Source organism: Nicotiana attenuata, unplaced genomic scaffold (genome assembly GCF_001879085.1).
Source record: "Nicotiana attenuata strain UT unplaced genomic scaffold, NIATTr2, whole genome shotgun sequence".
In the NCBI taxonomy this organism is placed as follows: Eukaryota; Viridiplantae; Streptophyta; class Magnoliopsida; order Solanales; family Solanaceae; genus Nicotiana; species Nicotiana attenuata.
The window spans coordinates 703,008-719,275 of record NW_017670329.1 but is presented as its reverse complement, the minus strand read 5'-3'; the positions used below and the strand labels follow the sequence as shown (position 1 = coordinate 719,275).

Here is a 16,268-nt window from a genome sequence, read left to right as displayed (position 1 = left end):
GGCTTCTTCTTGACCACCATTGAGAGAGAAAAAAGAGACAACGATACCGAAATTATGGGCAAGAGGAACACCATTGTAAGGCTCTGAACCTCTTCATGGAGAGGCAGACCAAACCAATATTATCAATAAAGGTTTCTAATGTTTCTCCCCCTAATCCTGAGTACTTATTTTTGTTTCCTTCACTTGGTCCAACGGATTATTACGGCTTGCTATGATTTTCCCGTGATTTATTTATATTGTTTTATACTCATAAGGTATCTAATAACTTTTGAGTCAAATAATCACGGGAAAATCATAGCAAATCGTAATAATCCGTTGGACCAAATGAAAGATACGAGAATAAGTGCTCAGAATTAAGGGGAGAAACATTCAAAATCTTTATTGATAATATTTGTTTGGTCTGCCTCTCCATGAAGAGGTTCAGAGCCTTACCATGGTGTTTTCACTTCCCATAAGATGGTATGTTTTTCTCTTCTCTCTCTCTCCTCAATAGTGGTCAAGAAGCAGCCCCCCTTTCTAGGGCTTCCACTCTTAGTATTTATAGATGTGAGCTTCGTGAGCTGGCAATAAATGGCCGTGGCCACGCTGAGGTTCCGTCCCCATGGGGAAATGAATGGGATGTGCCCTCGTAGATTAAATCGAACAAGAGTCGAATCCTCTTATGAATAAGTGGCCATACCACTTATTAATTATGGATTAGCTCAAGACGAAATTAACTCCGTTAATTACCGTGAGGTCAGATTCTGACCCATATATCTTCTATTACTATAACTTGTAGCGGGGTAATATGTATGTGAAAAGCTACCCGTTTTATTCTCCAATTTGTACTACATAAACAAAAGAATACCACAATGAAGTGGATATTTATTGATATAAAAACACATATCATAATAAACTTGAAGTTTATTCATAATTGCACACATCATGGTGTAAACCTGAAGTTTATCAATATTGATAATTTATTCAGTTGGCATAATTGGTTTACCCATATCAATTTAAGTATGATGTGCAAACATAAAAGAGAATTCACATGGGTAAATATTAAAGAACTAGAAAGTTCTTTACGAATTCTCTTACATTGCTTGTTCTCATTAATTAATAGACCAATTAAAATTGGGATTGAATCCCATGAATGCTGGAAATATCAAAGGTGAATATGGGCTCATTCACCTGCCATGTATACCACATAAGATGCATCTATGAGATGGTTACATGTGCGATTATTATTAACCCGCAACCTGGCCGATGTTTGCGAGGTAACTTGCTCACTAATTTAGTTTCGAGCATAATTTCCAGATTTTCTATTCAAGAAGTTCATCTTGATAAGTTGGTTTACATCACAGTTGGTTTAGCAAAATGATTTATTAAGTGCCTCTACTTAATAGCTAAACAAGTGCTTATGAGAACAAAGTTATCTATATCAGTTTGATATAGGTTATATACGAAAGTATATTACATTCTCCCCTCACAAGTGGTTCAGGGTCAGGAATCAAATAATTCCATCTTATTATAATTGATGTGCGGTATATATTTTGACTAACATCATAACGCACAAAGATGGGTTCTCAAAGTTGAGGAAACAAGTTAGTTTTTCTAACATGAGGGGGAGACATGATAAACAGTTGAGAAAAATTTACGTGGAATGAATTATCATTTGTACATCTAGATCCTCGAATAAAATAATATGAACTTGAAGTTCATAAAAGGATAATTCATGTGCAATTTATTGCAAAGCATGCCAGACGCATTTGCTGACCCAAAGAAAGTTACTATATTCTCATTGCAAATGCTCTTATTAAGTCCTAGAAGGACAACGTCTACGGTACGCTTAAAGCATATAGACAAATCGGTTTCAAATAAACTTCTTAATATAGAAGATGAGCAAATGATCATAATAAGGAGGCAAGTGATCTAGAAGATCACATGACATAACACTTCATAAAATCTCAGGAGAGATTCAGGTACCTGAAAATATGAATGAAGAGATCTCTATGTCATGTCTTTATGAAAAATAAGGAGGTTGGAACCGATATAAAATGTTTGTCGACGACATCTATGATAGCGCTAAATATATATATGAGGATCTTAAGTCTGAAGAAATAATTCGAATAGAATTGGTTTCATATGAAAGACATGTAGTTTTGAACATGTATTTCAAAAACACTTGAAAGTATAAAGTCAATGGTATGTGCAATCAGTTTTCGATATCTTATATGTCTAGCATGACATGAAAACTTGATATGCATCTAAAGTCTATTATATGGCTTATATGACTTAACAATCCCTGAAGGATTTAAATTGCTTAAAGCATATAAAATTCATGGTCACGAAGTACCACTTCCTTAGTGCAATTTGTGCACAAATGTATCTTGCTATAACTATATGCATGATAATATGATAGCAAGAGTTTTCACCCCTATGTGAAGATATTGAAATGATGATTCCAACAAGATCATATGAAGACAATACATCTATCAGGGATGATGATTTCAAGGTGAAACAAATTCGTTGAAGTTAATATGGCTGATATTGTTTATCAAATATCTACAAAAGATCTTTTGAAGATCACTACAAGAAAATGGCAAAATTGTGACGGACGGTTCTGTCACAATTCCGTCACAAATTTGTGTTAGTGACGGAATTGTAACAAAATGGGGACGTCCCAGAACCTTTGGTCGTAAATTTTTTTTGACGGATCAAATTTCGGTCACAATTTTTGTGACAGATTTATGACAAAATTGTCCGTCGCAATATAGAGGCCTGCATATAGCTTGATTCCGTTACAAAATAGAGACGGATTTGTGACAGATATATCCGTGACAATTATTGTGACAGAATAGTTTTCGAGACAAATTTATTTATATATTCACAGCAATTGTGACAGAATATTTTGTCACAAATAAATTGTGACAAAATTTTCTGTCACAAATTGACACATTTGGCAGCTATATTAGTGACAGATTTGGGATACATAATATTTGTGACACATAAGTTCCCATCACTATTTAAGAATTTGGTGAATATTTTTGACCATGTAGATCTGTCACAAATTTAATTTTGGACTTTCAGCTTTAACAAATAATTAATAATACTTATGAAAAAATTAGCTAAAAGCATAAAGACAACAACAACCAACCATAACAAACATAATATGAAATATATAATAAAACATACGAAGTTAAAACATGCCAAAATATAAGTTCTACTAGCAAAAGTCTAAATATATTAAAAATTACAAATCCAATAATCAAAAGCTTGCCAACGTTAAAATAGCACTTAGAGAGTATCCAAGTAGCTAAAGTCTAACAATGTTAAATACTAAAGCATTTGGTTAGTCCCTGTTAAAGGGAGTAGGAACACCAGATGGGTGAGATGATAATGCCATCTCGCTCATCCTGCGCATCCATCGCTCCTCCATAGACCGAAATCGATCATCCTTCTGTTGATTCAAACGCGAGACCTCTTGGTCTACGCGTTGTTGCACCTCTGCCTCCACGCGCTCTTGAAGAATCCTCTCTTGTGTTTCTCTCATACGCAACACCTCCTCCTCAAGCACTTTGATGCGCTCTTCAGCAGCGGGATCTGGTACTACAGGCAAATGGCGTGAAGTGGCAGAATTGTAGCCTTGATACAAAGTCGCAGCTTGAGAGCCCAATCCATACACACGTCTTTTCTTCTCTCCGCCGACAACATACAAGTATAGGCGATTTATATCGGCATTTTGAACTTCTTGTGAATCATCGGATAAGCTCGAAATAGCAGCAGCCATCGCAACTTCCATTTTATCCTACATACATTTATCAAAATAAGAAACTAATGAGAAGTAATATACAAAGATTTCCTATAATTAAGTTTTACAGCTCACTCACGTAAGCAACTAAAGAAGCAATGTTCATTATATGTAGTTTAAAACTTGAATCACAGATGCAAAGAAGCAAATCTCTAAAACTCATAAAAATAATTGTCATATATTAACTTGTCATAGACTCATAGGATATCATTTTCAAGATTAGAATAAAAAAACTAGACCAGAATAGAATGCTATCACAAGCTTTCAACTGATATTCTTCTTAAGTAAAAATAAACTTATACTTAGTGACTCATAATCTGATTCTTTGAAGCACAATAAGAAATAGAATAAGTCACAATATGTGTTTCATTTCTGCATCAGAACAAGAAATGAAATGCTAATTAAACAAGAAATGAGATGATGTGAAGAAGCTTTCAGATAAGTGGATTGCACCAGTAATATTCCTCATATTCATTCTCAAATAAAATGATGAAATATTATAAAAGAAACTTACACCAACAGTCTTAGACTTGGTATCCACAAAGTTCCCATCCTTTCTTTTATGCAGCTTCTTAAATATATCCCATGAATTTGCTGGACGATGTAATTCTATTGCCTGAATAATAGAGTACAATATTAAAATAGGAGATAAGGTCATATAATTACTCTATTGAAAGGTTAAATTCAATACCAATTTTATAGTATGCTCCACTGTAGACCTAGAACAACCGGTATGCTTGCTTGGACCAGTGCCTGGACCACCAGTCTTGCTACACCGATTTTGAATGGCGACACGAGATTTTTCAAGCCACTTTTCCGATGACCAGTGTGCCTGCCAGCTTTCCCATATATGCTCTTTAATAAAAGTAGGTCTGGTTGTAAATTTCTACCACTTGTGCCGCTTTTTAGTGTACAAGGTAGATGCCACTTTTTTCCAAGTATGTTTGATTATGGCATCCTCAGTAGAACTCCAATGATATAATTTCTAACAAAAGATATTTGGTCAGTGACATAAATACATATATATACTAAATAATTACTTATAATTTTTTTTTTATGGAAAGCGATATTTACCATAAATTCATGCCAATAGAAGTCACGAGTGTATTGGCAGACAACCTTCCATGTGTAACCAGTAGCATCTTGTCGCTCCATGAAGGTATCAGTGATGGTCTTCGAGATAGAATGACCATTAGGAACGAACCCGAACCTGAACCGGTGTTACAAGGACATCTTAGCTTTTCACAATCCATGCATTCTGGATGTCTTTTAGCAAATGCAACAAACTCCTCAACCCCAATAATAAATCTAGGATTTATGAATCCATCTTCCAATACTCTAGCATACATCCGCTCACGATCAGAATTATTCATATTGTACACTTTAACACAAAGAATAAACATGTGTTAGAACTTACATGATGACAAACAAGATTATTTGTTGTAATTAAAGTTGTCTATTATCTAGCTATTTTTTAAAAAGTAAATTTAATCTATTAGAATATATTTGTACTAAAGCAGACATGTCAAGCTTGCATTCTGCTATAGAATCCAACAGAAAATGGCACTAATTTAACAAGATTTAGTTATAACTAGAAAAGTCACAAGTTTCCTACCTAACTGTATCAACATCAATTAAAGTCCCAAGGAAAAAACATATGTAATGCCAAATATTGAAATAGAAATTATCATTCACTAGATAAATCAGAAAAATATCTATAACTGCGTACTTCTTGGAACTATTAATTTCTTTTTTAATCTTTCTGCTAGGGAGGTGCTTGACTCCTTGCCTATATGTTGAAGAAACTGATCCAAAAAAGAGAATGAAACAGAAAAATATAAATGACCATAGTTTAAGACATTTAGACAAGATAAATAAGATAATTAATATTGTTGAAGAGTTTACTTTATGAGATTCCAGCAATAAAATAATATAAATCAATTTAGAGTCAGGAAGCAACATATATAGCAGGTATATAACCAAAAACAACCAAAAAGAAGGTATAATAACACAAGTTATAGCAAATTGAAAATCACCACCACTCCTAAAGAATTTTTGAAACACTCAAATGCACTCAATATGAGGCTTATCCTACGCACCCGGCCCCTTTCGACAACTAAGAGTAATTTTGAGTTCCTAACCATTGCGACAGTAACTCTACCATGAATGTTATATCCTATGAGGAGGTTGATGAATTGTCTATGAACTACAATGATGAATTAGCTCAAATAGGGGTGAGTCTTGTTTTAACAACAAGGATCATATTCATCTTAGTAACCAGAAAATTATTACCTAAAAAATATCAGAAATTTATTAAGCATATAGAAAAACTTTTCAAAACCTGGAAAACAAAATCATGCACATTCTTCATTTTTTTACTTTTTTCCAAGACAACAAAGTTGATATCTACAATAAGCACAATTGTTTCCTTTAGCAAAATTAGAGCTTTTTCCTTTGCTCAAAATTAAGACCAAATCATAAACAAGAAACTAAAATCTCACCTATCTCAAAAGTATTTCAAACCCACTTCAAGTGAATGACCCAATATCAAAGCTTAATAAAGACCCTTTAAAAATTGTACCTAAAATAGTTGCATGCAAAAGCTTTTTAGCTAAATCGGAGTTTTCTGAGCTTAGATAGAAGAACCCAACAGCAATACCCAAATGTTATTCACTTTGGAAAATAATATTCAAGAAAAACATAGAAAAATCTGAACAAAAATTGAAAGATCCAAAAGCTATTGAGTGTGGAGGAAGAGACTGGAGCAAAACCAAACCTGCAAGTGTTGCTGTGGCGTTGAGTCTAGAATGGTACAAGAATCGCCATTTGTGTTTTGTGTTGAGAGAGAGAGAGAAGCAGGGAGGAGTGAAATGAGAAAATGGGTCTAAGTCTTAGGAGTTTTGTGGAATGAGAGGTTTGGCGGAGGAAAACTAATAAGTGGGCCAAATATTTGGCGGGGGAAACTAAAAAGTGGGCCAAATATTTTGGAAAAAATTTGTAAGTTGTCCAAATGTTTCTAAATTTGTGACTGAATGTTCCGTCAAAAATTATTGTCACGGAAAATAAATCTGTCACAAAATTATTTCTATTAGATAATTTCTCTTTTATAATATTGTGACGGAAAATATAATCTGTCACAAAATTTGTGACGGATTTTTGACAAAGTATTGTCATTTCTTCTCTTCTGCCATAATTTTGTGACAAAAATATGTTCGTCACAAAGACTAAATTTCATATCTGTCACAAATTTGTCACAAATCCGTTACTCTTAGAATTTTTTTAGGAAAAAATAAAATCTTTTGATAATTTCGTCCATGTAAGGTTGATTGTCATAAATGCGTCACAATCCGTCACAGTTTGTGACAGAATGCTTCGTCTCAAATATTCCGTCACAATTTTACAATTTTCTTGTAGTGGATGGTGCACAAGATTGGGATGCGAAAGCTCAAGGATGTGAATTGATGCTCTCATCAGGGGGAGTTAATGCGTGTTGCACTCTTTTTCCCTTACAAGGTTTTGTCCCACTGGGTTTTCCTTGCAAGGTTTTTAACGAGGCAACCAATAGGCGCATTTCTAAACATGTGTACTCTTTTTCCTTTTCTAGTCTCATTTGTTATGGCTAGGCCCTTTTATGGCGGATATTGGTGCGCAGACCCCTTTCTTCTATATTTTTCGAGAAAGAGAATTGATATATGACCTCTTCGAAGCTGCCACCGGTATGCGAGATTTGGAGCAAAATTGGATAAAACGCGAAAGAAAAATAAAGGAAATTGAAAAAAAGGAGGGGGTGGGGGGGGGGGGGGACGGTACAACCTTTGATTTTGTCCCCTCAAGTGGAGACAAACAAAACAAGAAAGATATAGAATGCAATTGCATTCTAAATGCAATGGATGAAAATTAACGTGAAGGAATTGAACGAAAGCTCACTGCCTCCAGCGCCACGGTCGCGCTGGCCTGGACGCTGTATTGCGTGGGTTTTCCTATTTCGTCCGGAATAAGGTTATTTCGGCCATACACGGTCCAAATTCGTATTTTCTTTTAGTTAAGATTTTAACGAGGCACATTATCTGTTGAATAGACATTCACGGGGAGTGTTATAAATAGAATCCTATTTATGGTGACTGTCCATATTTAGAGAGATTCTAGGGTTTATTACTTGGTGGCTAAGTCACCACCTACCTATAAATAGAGGGTTCTATTCCATTATAATTCATCCCAAAAATTCAATAAGAATTTCCTCTCTCTCTTTCTCTGCAATATTGTTCTTCTTCTTTTATTATTTCATAACAATCTTTATATACTATACAACTGAGACTTGTAACCTAGAAAATAAGGCAAGTAACCTAATACAACTTGTTAAAATATACCGATAGTATAAACTTCTTTTCAAACTATTAGAGAAAATAAGTCAGAATCCTAAACAATATTGTTGAATTTGATTGTTATATAATAAGTGAATGTTCCATTAATTGTTATTTTCTCGACCTAGTAGGGAATTGCTCAAGGGTGCATTTCGGGCGTAGGCTCCTTGGCCAACATTCTCTCTCCATTTATATTTAGTCCTTTGACAGGTAACTAATTAATTTGTTATTCAATTTATGTGTTTAATTTGACCTAAATTTTCAAACTAACAATGTTCATCTCTTTATAGATCTTTTCTTATCTGAGAGAGCTCCATTTAATTATTCTGGTTTTAGTATGTTTTACATCGGCCTTGCTTGGGTAAGCACTATACGTATTAGATTAATATACGTTTAACCTTTTAATTTCTTGTTCATTCTTTTCTTTTTTCCTTAGTTGTTTTGAAAGTATATTTTTTTATATATTATCAGTACGCAAAAGTTAAATACTTACGTTACTAATTGCGCAACCTTAATAATAATTTCCTCCAATGTTTTGTGCAGTTGATAGCATTTATTCCTAGCATGATGATAAGGTTTGGTTCCTACAATTAAAGACTCAAAATTAGGAGGGTTGAAGGAGAATTCAAAAAGCTATATTTGTAAATCTGAAAGATTCTATGTACACAATCTTCAAATGGTTAAAAATGGAGAAGTTTATCTATTTATTTATTTATTATTATTTTTTTGTATTTTTTGTCTTTCCTGAGGCAATGAATATATTTGATGTATTTGGTAGGACGGATTCAGTTTCTCATCCAATTCTTTTGTAGTATCAAAATGACATGTACTTGATAAACTTGTGACACCTTAATATTCTTTGCTACTTATATTTGAAAGTGGACGTAGAAGTAGGGGCGTACAAAGAAAATCGATAAACCGCGCCAAATCGGTAATTCGAGTCAAATCGGAAAAAAAAACTCGATCATGGGTTGGTTTGACTTGGTTTGGTGTTGGAAAAAATAACCCGACCATAATTGGTTTGGTTTGGTTTTAACTAAAAAAAGTCAAACCGAACCAAACCAACCCGATATTACATTTATTCAATTTTTACAAATATTTTATACCTATATAAATATTTAGTTTTAATACAATTCATAAATATTTCTTAAACTTTTTCACAGTTTTATCTCTAAACATATTGTTTCAAGTTTGAAATTAACATTCTTGAATGGTCCAATAAATTTTATAGTTCATAAAGGTAGTAATTCAAATAAACTTCACATCAATACTAATGCTAACTAAGAAAATTCAATTCAACACTAGAAATGACAATAGTGTGGATATCTATTTTTTAGTTTTGCATTGTTTATATTGAAAATGCATAACTTAGTTTATCTTTTTCTTTAGTGCTTAGTTGTGTAACTAATATACTTATAGTTGTACTTATTTAAGCATGACTTATATAGTACTTTTAGATTATGTTAATATTTATTATGGCTTATTACTTAGTAATATTTTCTTTATGGATTTTAGTATTTTTGTTATTGAGTATTTTAGTATAATGTTATGACGCATCTCATATTATTGTATTATTTTCTTGAAAAATATATTATATAGTTGTATCCTTGTAGGATTAGAGAAGTATGTGAGCACAAGTTATATATTTGTGCTATGAAGACTTATCGAAAAAAAACAACTCGAAAATTCGAAAAAACCCGAAAAACCCGAGATTGAAAAACCCGATTTCGTTGGTTTGGTTTGGTTTATAGATTTAAAAATCCGACACTATTGGTTTGGTTTGGTAATTGAAAAATCCGAACTAACCCGGCCTATGTACACCCCTACGTAGAAGGATGATATTGTTCTTAAAATAAAATAATTCTGGAGAAGAAAAATAATGCAAAACCAGATGTAGAAGAAACAAAAATTAATTTGAGCCACTGAATTTACAATATTTCTTTAAGGAACTTAATCCCCTCCTAATATCCGAGGTTGTGGATTATTTCCTCCCAGGATAGAACGGATTACACACTGGTGTAGCGGTACTTCAAATCCCAGTGAACACAAATGATCGGTAGCAAATCACACTTACTGTTGCTTTCTTTCGGTTAAAAACAATGCAGAAGGAAGAAGGAGAATTCAGAATTTTCATAAGGAAAATCTGAGGGAATGGCCTGCTATTTATAGCCAACATGTTAGGTTCAAACGAAGAGGTGCAATTCTTTTAGATGACGGTTCGTGTAAATCGGCTATTATGTAAATGGTTATTTACGCAAAATAAAACAGGAAATAAAATCGGAGGAAAACTTTAAATTACCGTTACAAAAACGGCCGATTTGGATTAAATATTAATATTTAACAAATAAATTTAGTCGAAAAAATTAATCAATCAAATCATTTGACCAAAACCGAGTCGAGCTACGACGACGGCGCAAGGCTTGCCTTCTTCTCAACTCTTTAGGAACTAGAAGAAGTGTAATGATATATACGCAACAAATGAACTTTTCTCATCCAATATGGGACAACGTTCCTTTTGTAAATAAGAAAAAATCAAAACTTCATATTTCTCGTTCACCTCAATTTTAACTAAAACCCAACAGTTGTAAGAAATATACGCGTTTGATCCTTTTTATATACATTTATTTTTGTCAAAGATACTAAAGATGACAGTCACAAAACTGATAAAGAAGTATTGAGATGGCTATCTTGCCCTTTCTAAAGCTTTTTTTTTTTCGTTAGCTATAGTAACCCAATTATTAGTTTAATTATACCTTTTTTTTTACATTCGTTTGATGAGGGTCTTGTTCAAGTCAATTATACATATTTTTTAACTAATCCATCGACAAGCATGGATACTACTTTATTATATTTTGACAATAGAGAGAAAATTGTTGGCAAAAGTCAAAATAGTAATCTCATTATTAAGCAATCATCCCACTATGTAATAATAATTAATTAATACCCCTTTGTTATAAAACAATAAAAGAAGAAGAAGAGTATTGCATAGAAAAATAGAGGGAGAAAATTCTTATTGATTTTGGGATGATTTACAATGGAATAGAACCCTCTATTTATAGGGAGGGGGTGACTTAGCCACCAAGCAATGAACCCTAGAATCTCTCTAAATATAGACATTCACCATAAATAAAATTCTATTTATAACACTCCCCCTTGAATGTCTATTCAACAGATAATGTGCCTCGTTAAAACCTTAACTAAAAGAAAACCCAATGGGAAAAAAAATTCTAGAGAAGGAAAAAGAGTACACATATCTAACAATACGCCTTTTGGTTGCCTCGTTAAAAACCTTGCAAGGAAAACCCAGTGGGACAAAACCTTGTAAGGAAAAAAGAGTACAACGCGTATTAACTCCCCCTCATGAGAGCATCACTTCACATCCTTAAGCATTTGCATTCCAATCTTGTGCACCATCTTCAAAAGATCTTTGGTAGATATTTGATAAACAAATCAGCCATATTAACTTGAATGAATATATTGCACCTTGAAATCATCATTCTTGATAGAGATAAATTGTCTTCATATGATCTTGTTGGAATCGTCAGTTCAATATCTTCACATAGAGGTGAAAACTCTTGGTATCATATTATCATGCCTATAGTTATAGCAAAGATACATTTGTGCACAAATTGCACTGAGAAAGTAGTACTTCAAGATCAAGAATTGTATATGCTTCAAGCGATTTAAATCCTTCAAGGATTGTCATATAAGTCATATAATAGACTTTAATTAGATGCATATCAAGTTTTCATGTCATGCTAGACAAATAAGATATCGAAAACTGATTGCACATATCATTGGCTTCATACTTTCAAGTGTTTGAACTGAAGGTCCAAAACTATATGTCTTTCGTATGAAACAAATTCTATTCGAATTGTGTCTCTTTCATTTGGCCAGTATTTTTGTGTCCATATTCGACATACTTAAGATCCTTATCTATACTTAGCGCTAACATAGTTGTCGTCGACGAATATTTTATATCGGTTCCAACCTCCTTATTTTTCATAAAGACATAACATAGAGATCTCTTCATTCATATATTTAGATACCTGAATCTCTCATGAGATTTTATGAAGTGTTATGTCATGTGATCTTCTAGATCACTTGCCTCCTTTATTATGATCATTTTGATCATTTGCTCATCTTCTTTATCAAGAAGTTTATTTGAAACAGATTGTCTATACGCTTTAAACGTACCATAGACTTTGTCCTTCTAGGACTTACAAATGCGTCTGGCATGCTTTGCAATATATTGCACATGGATTATCATTTATGAACTTCAAGTTCATATTATCTTATTCGAGGATCGAGATGTATAAATAATAATTCATTCCATGTAACTTTTTCTCAACTGTTTATCATGTCTCCCCTCATGTTAGAAAAACTAACTTGGTACCTCAACTTTGAGAATCCACCTTTGTGCGTTATGGTGTTAATCAAAATATACACCGCACATCAATAATAATAAGATGGAATTATTTGGTTCCTGATCATGAACCACTTGTGAGGGGAGAATATAACGTATATCAAACTGATATAGATAACTTTATTCTCATAAGCAATCGTTTAGCCATTAAGTGGAGGCACTCAATAAATTATTTTTCTAAACCAACTGTGATGTAAACCAACTTATCAAGATGAATTATCTTGAATAAAAAAATCTGGAAATTATGCTCTAAATCAAATTATTGAGCAAGTTACCTCGCAAACACCATGTTGCGGGTTATTAATAAGCGCACATGTAACCATCTCATAGATGCATCTTATGTGGTATGTATGGCAGGTGAATGGGCCCATATTCACCTTTGATATTTCCAGCATTCATGGGATTCGATCCCAATTTTAGTTAGTCTATTAATTAATGAGAACAAGCAATGTAAGAGAATTCGTAGAGAACTTTCTAGTTCTTTAACATTTACCCATGTGAATTCTCTTTTATTTTTGCACATCATACTTGAATTAACATGGCTAAACCAATTATGCCAACTGGATAAATTATCAATATTGATAAACTTCAGGTTTACACCATGATGTATGCAATTATGAATAAACTCCAAGTTTATTATGATATGGGTTTTATATCAAGAAATATCCACTTCATTGTGGTATTCTTTTGTTTATGTAGTACAAATTGGAGAATAAAGCGGGTAGCTTTTCACATACATATTACCCCGCTACAAGTTGTAGTAATGGAAGATATTAAATCTTTCCTTTATTTATAGTCTCAATATAATCAACCGCTTTCGCGTATACTTTGGAAACTGAATAAGTTTCTTTGAGACTTACTACAACACAATACCTTATTGGTAATTAATTGTGTTTCTCCAAAATAGTATAATTGGCTCTTGCAGAGTTCTCAATTAATTTTATAGTGCCACATATTCATCAACACCCATATGGGATACCATTATGGTTATGGTGAAAGTTATATGCAAGATCTGTTTCTTGCATTACCGTTGTCTTTTAATAATCACAATGCCAAAATATTTTGGCGTACAATAGGTACGAGACCAATGACCATTCATGCCATAATAATGACATTATTTCTTATATCATCTCAAACCTCCTTTTAGAGGTGAGTGCGGTATATTCACTACCACTAGCACATTCATATTCTTTGAAGAATGAATATGTATTCATAAATCAGATGTTGTCACATTCACATCATGAATTGACCATAATCATCTATATGTGCTTTATAAAATCTCATGTCAAATCGATGACAAATATTTTCACAAAGTGGGGGATTATTTTGAGAATCCTTATTATTCTCATTATCACAATGATGACGATTATAATTTCGTCTATTGCCACGTCCACATCCATTGATACATTCATAGTGATAATTTTATCTTCTTTCAGACTTATCACATACTGCTATCATATTCTCTTAGAGGAATGAGAATGGAGCAAATTCAATGGGACGGGTTTCCACTTTTTGTGTCCATAATCATACATGAATTTGATCATGGCAAGACATAGAAATTTTTACCACTTCAGATGGTTATAATTTCTTACAAACTCCATTAGAGTTATAATCAAACTTTGTTGTCTTTGCTTGTATTTAAAATCAAAGTATAGAATAAAAGAGAAAAATACGGTAAAATACTTACCTTAAATCCAGAATTTAATCATGAAGGAAGTTCATGGAATAATTGACAATCATTATGCTCAATCCCAAAGCTTCTACTCAATTGGTTAGAGTCTCGTACTGATAACGTGTTATGAAACAATAAAAGAAGAAGAAGAGTATTGCAGAGAAAAGTAGAGGGAGAAAATTCTTATTGATTTTGGGATGATTTACAATGGAATAGAACCCTCTATTTATAGGGAGAGGGTGACTTAGCCACCAAGTAATGAACCCTAGAATCTCTCTAAATATAGACATTCACCATAAATAAAATTCTATTTATAACACCCTTTATGATCTCAAAATTTATAATGATTACACCTTTGATAGGTCAAAAATTCTAAACTATCACATATATGGAAAAGTTGACTAACTAATTAATTCCCTTCTAAAATTATCATATTTCAAAAATTCATTGACTAAGAAGAAGAGTTTAATTAGCGCATTACAACCAACAATATGCACATTTCACATTTAAATACAAATATAATAATGCAATCACAATATTTCGTTCTTTTGAAATAAAGGCGTTCTTTCTTTTTTAAATTCGATGTTCAGTTAAACATCGCCATATATATAAACATACGATACTATCAGGGAAAAATTAAAAAATAGCCAGATTTACAGCTGGTCGTTCAAAAATAGCCCAGTTTCAAAAGTAATCGAAATTTAGCCACTTTTCATGTAAAGATAAATATGAGCGAAAACACTGTTCAAAACTCGGAAAATACGCCAGTATATTATGCTGGAGTTCAGCATAAGTATACTTGAACTCAGTGGCGGACCCAAGTGGTGGCTAGCGGGTTCAACTGAACCCGCTTCACCAATAAATAATACTGTGTATATGTATAAATTAGGATTAAAACTGTGTAAATTTTGTATAAATATTTATTTGAACCCACTTGAGAACTACTATTTTACGACTAAAGTTATATACTTCTAAGATTGAACCCGCTTGCACAAAATCCTGGGTCCGCCACTGCTTGAACTCCAGCATATTATACTGGAGTTCCAGGATAAGTATGCTGGAACTCCAACATAATATGATGGAGTTCCAGTATAAGTACACTAGAACTCCAGCATAATATACTGGAGTTCCAGCAAGTATACCGGTCCAGCATAATATGCCGGAGTTCATAGCACCAGTGCTCCAGTCTCCAACATATTATACTGGAGCCAGTAAAGTATACCGGTCCAGCATAATATGCTGGAGTTCATACACAAGTGCACCGAACTCCAGTATATTATGTTGGACCGGTCTCTGTTGCAGCAAAATAGTGGCTATTTTTTATTGACTTGGTAAACGCTGGTCATTTTTGAATAACCAATCCGAAAAATGGCTATATCGTGCTATTTTTACTACTGTCATCCAATAACGAATTGGCACATAACAATAATATAATAACCTTTTATATTTTTCATTCACAAGCATCTGGTGAAAATGTCAACCACCATGCATCAATATCAAAAGTCAACCCAAAAGTCTGTAATACATTGGCACCCATTACAGAAAAATTATGACTCGAACTACGAAGACCCATGCAGTATTTTTTACGATACAATATCATCACTTGTTGTTGTCTCGCTTCAAGAGGTATTATATTGAATTTAAAATAAAACCTAACAACTGGAAAATTGGCCCAATTAATATTATTATCTGCCAAATAACAAGTATCAAATGGTTCTGGTGGATTTTCATCCAATATCATACCTTTAACTTCAGACCTAAATATATACCTAAATTGGACATAAACATCAGCAGGAAATTGTGAAATAGATGTTCCTGTATCTACAAACATTCCACCATTTTTATCTGCACCCAAATTCCAACGTGCAGGATCAATAGGAACTTCTCTATCGTTAATCGTAATTTTCTCCAAGTCTCGTAAATAGTAAAATGAAGGATTAATATTGTTCCTCATCAGTGTTGTCCTTATACCTGTTGTCAAGTTAATTTCACATATAGTCGGTAAATTTTATTTTTGAA

General features: G+C 33.1%; 2 protein-coding genes across 2 annotated transcripts; both read right to left on the bottom strand.

Annotated features, from left to right (window-relative positions):
* Positions 1-3,261: 3,261 nt before the first annotated feature.
* On the bottom strand, positions 3,262-5,163 carry LOC109237943. The gene is made up of 4 exons (XM_019404340.1): positions 4,924-5,163; positions 4,482-4,676; positions 4,305-4,406; positions 3,262-3,787 (listed from the first exon to the last, which is right to left on the bottom strand). The coding sequence occupies exons 1-4, from the start codon at positions 5,161-5,163 to the stop codon at positions 3,332-3,334; spliced, it is 993 nt and encodes a 330-aa protein (XP_019259885.1). The 3' UTR covers positions 3,262-3,331.
* Positions 5,164-15,699: 10,536 nt separating this feature from the next.
* On the bottom strand, positions 15,700-16,203 carry LOC109237942 (aspartic proteinase nepenthesin-2-like). The gene has a single exon (XM_019404339.1). The coding sequence runs from the start codon at positions 16,201-16,203 to the stop codon at positions 15,700-15,702; it is 504 nt and encodes a 167-aa protein (XP_019259884.1).
* Between the last annotated feature and the right edge of the window lie 65 nt (positions 16,204-16,268).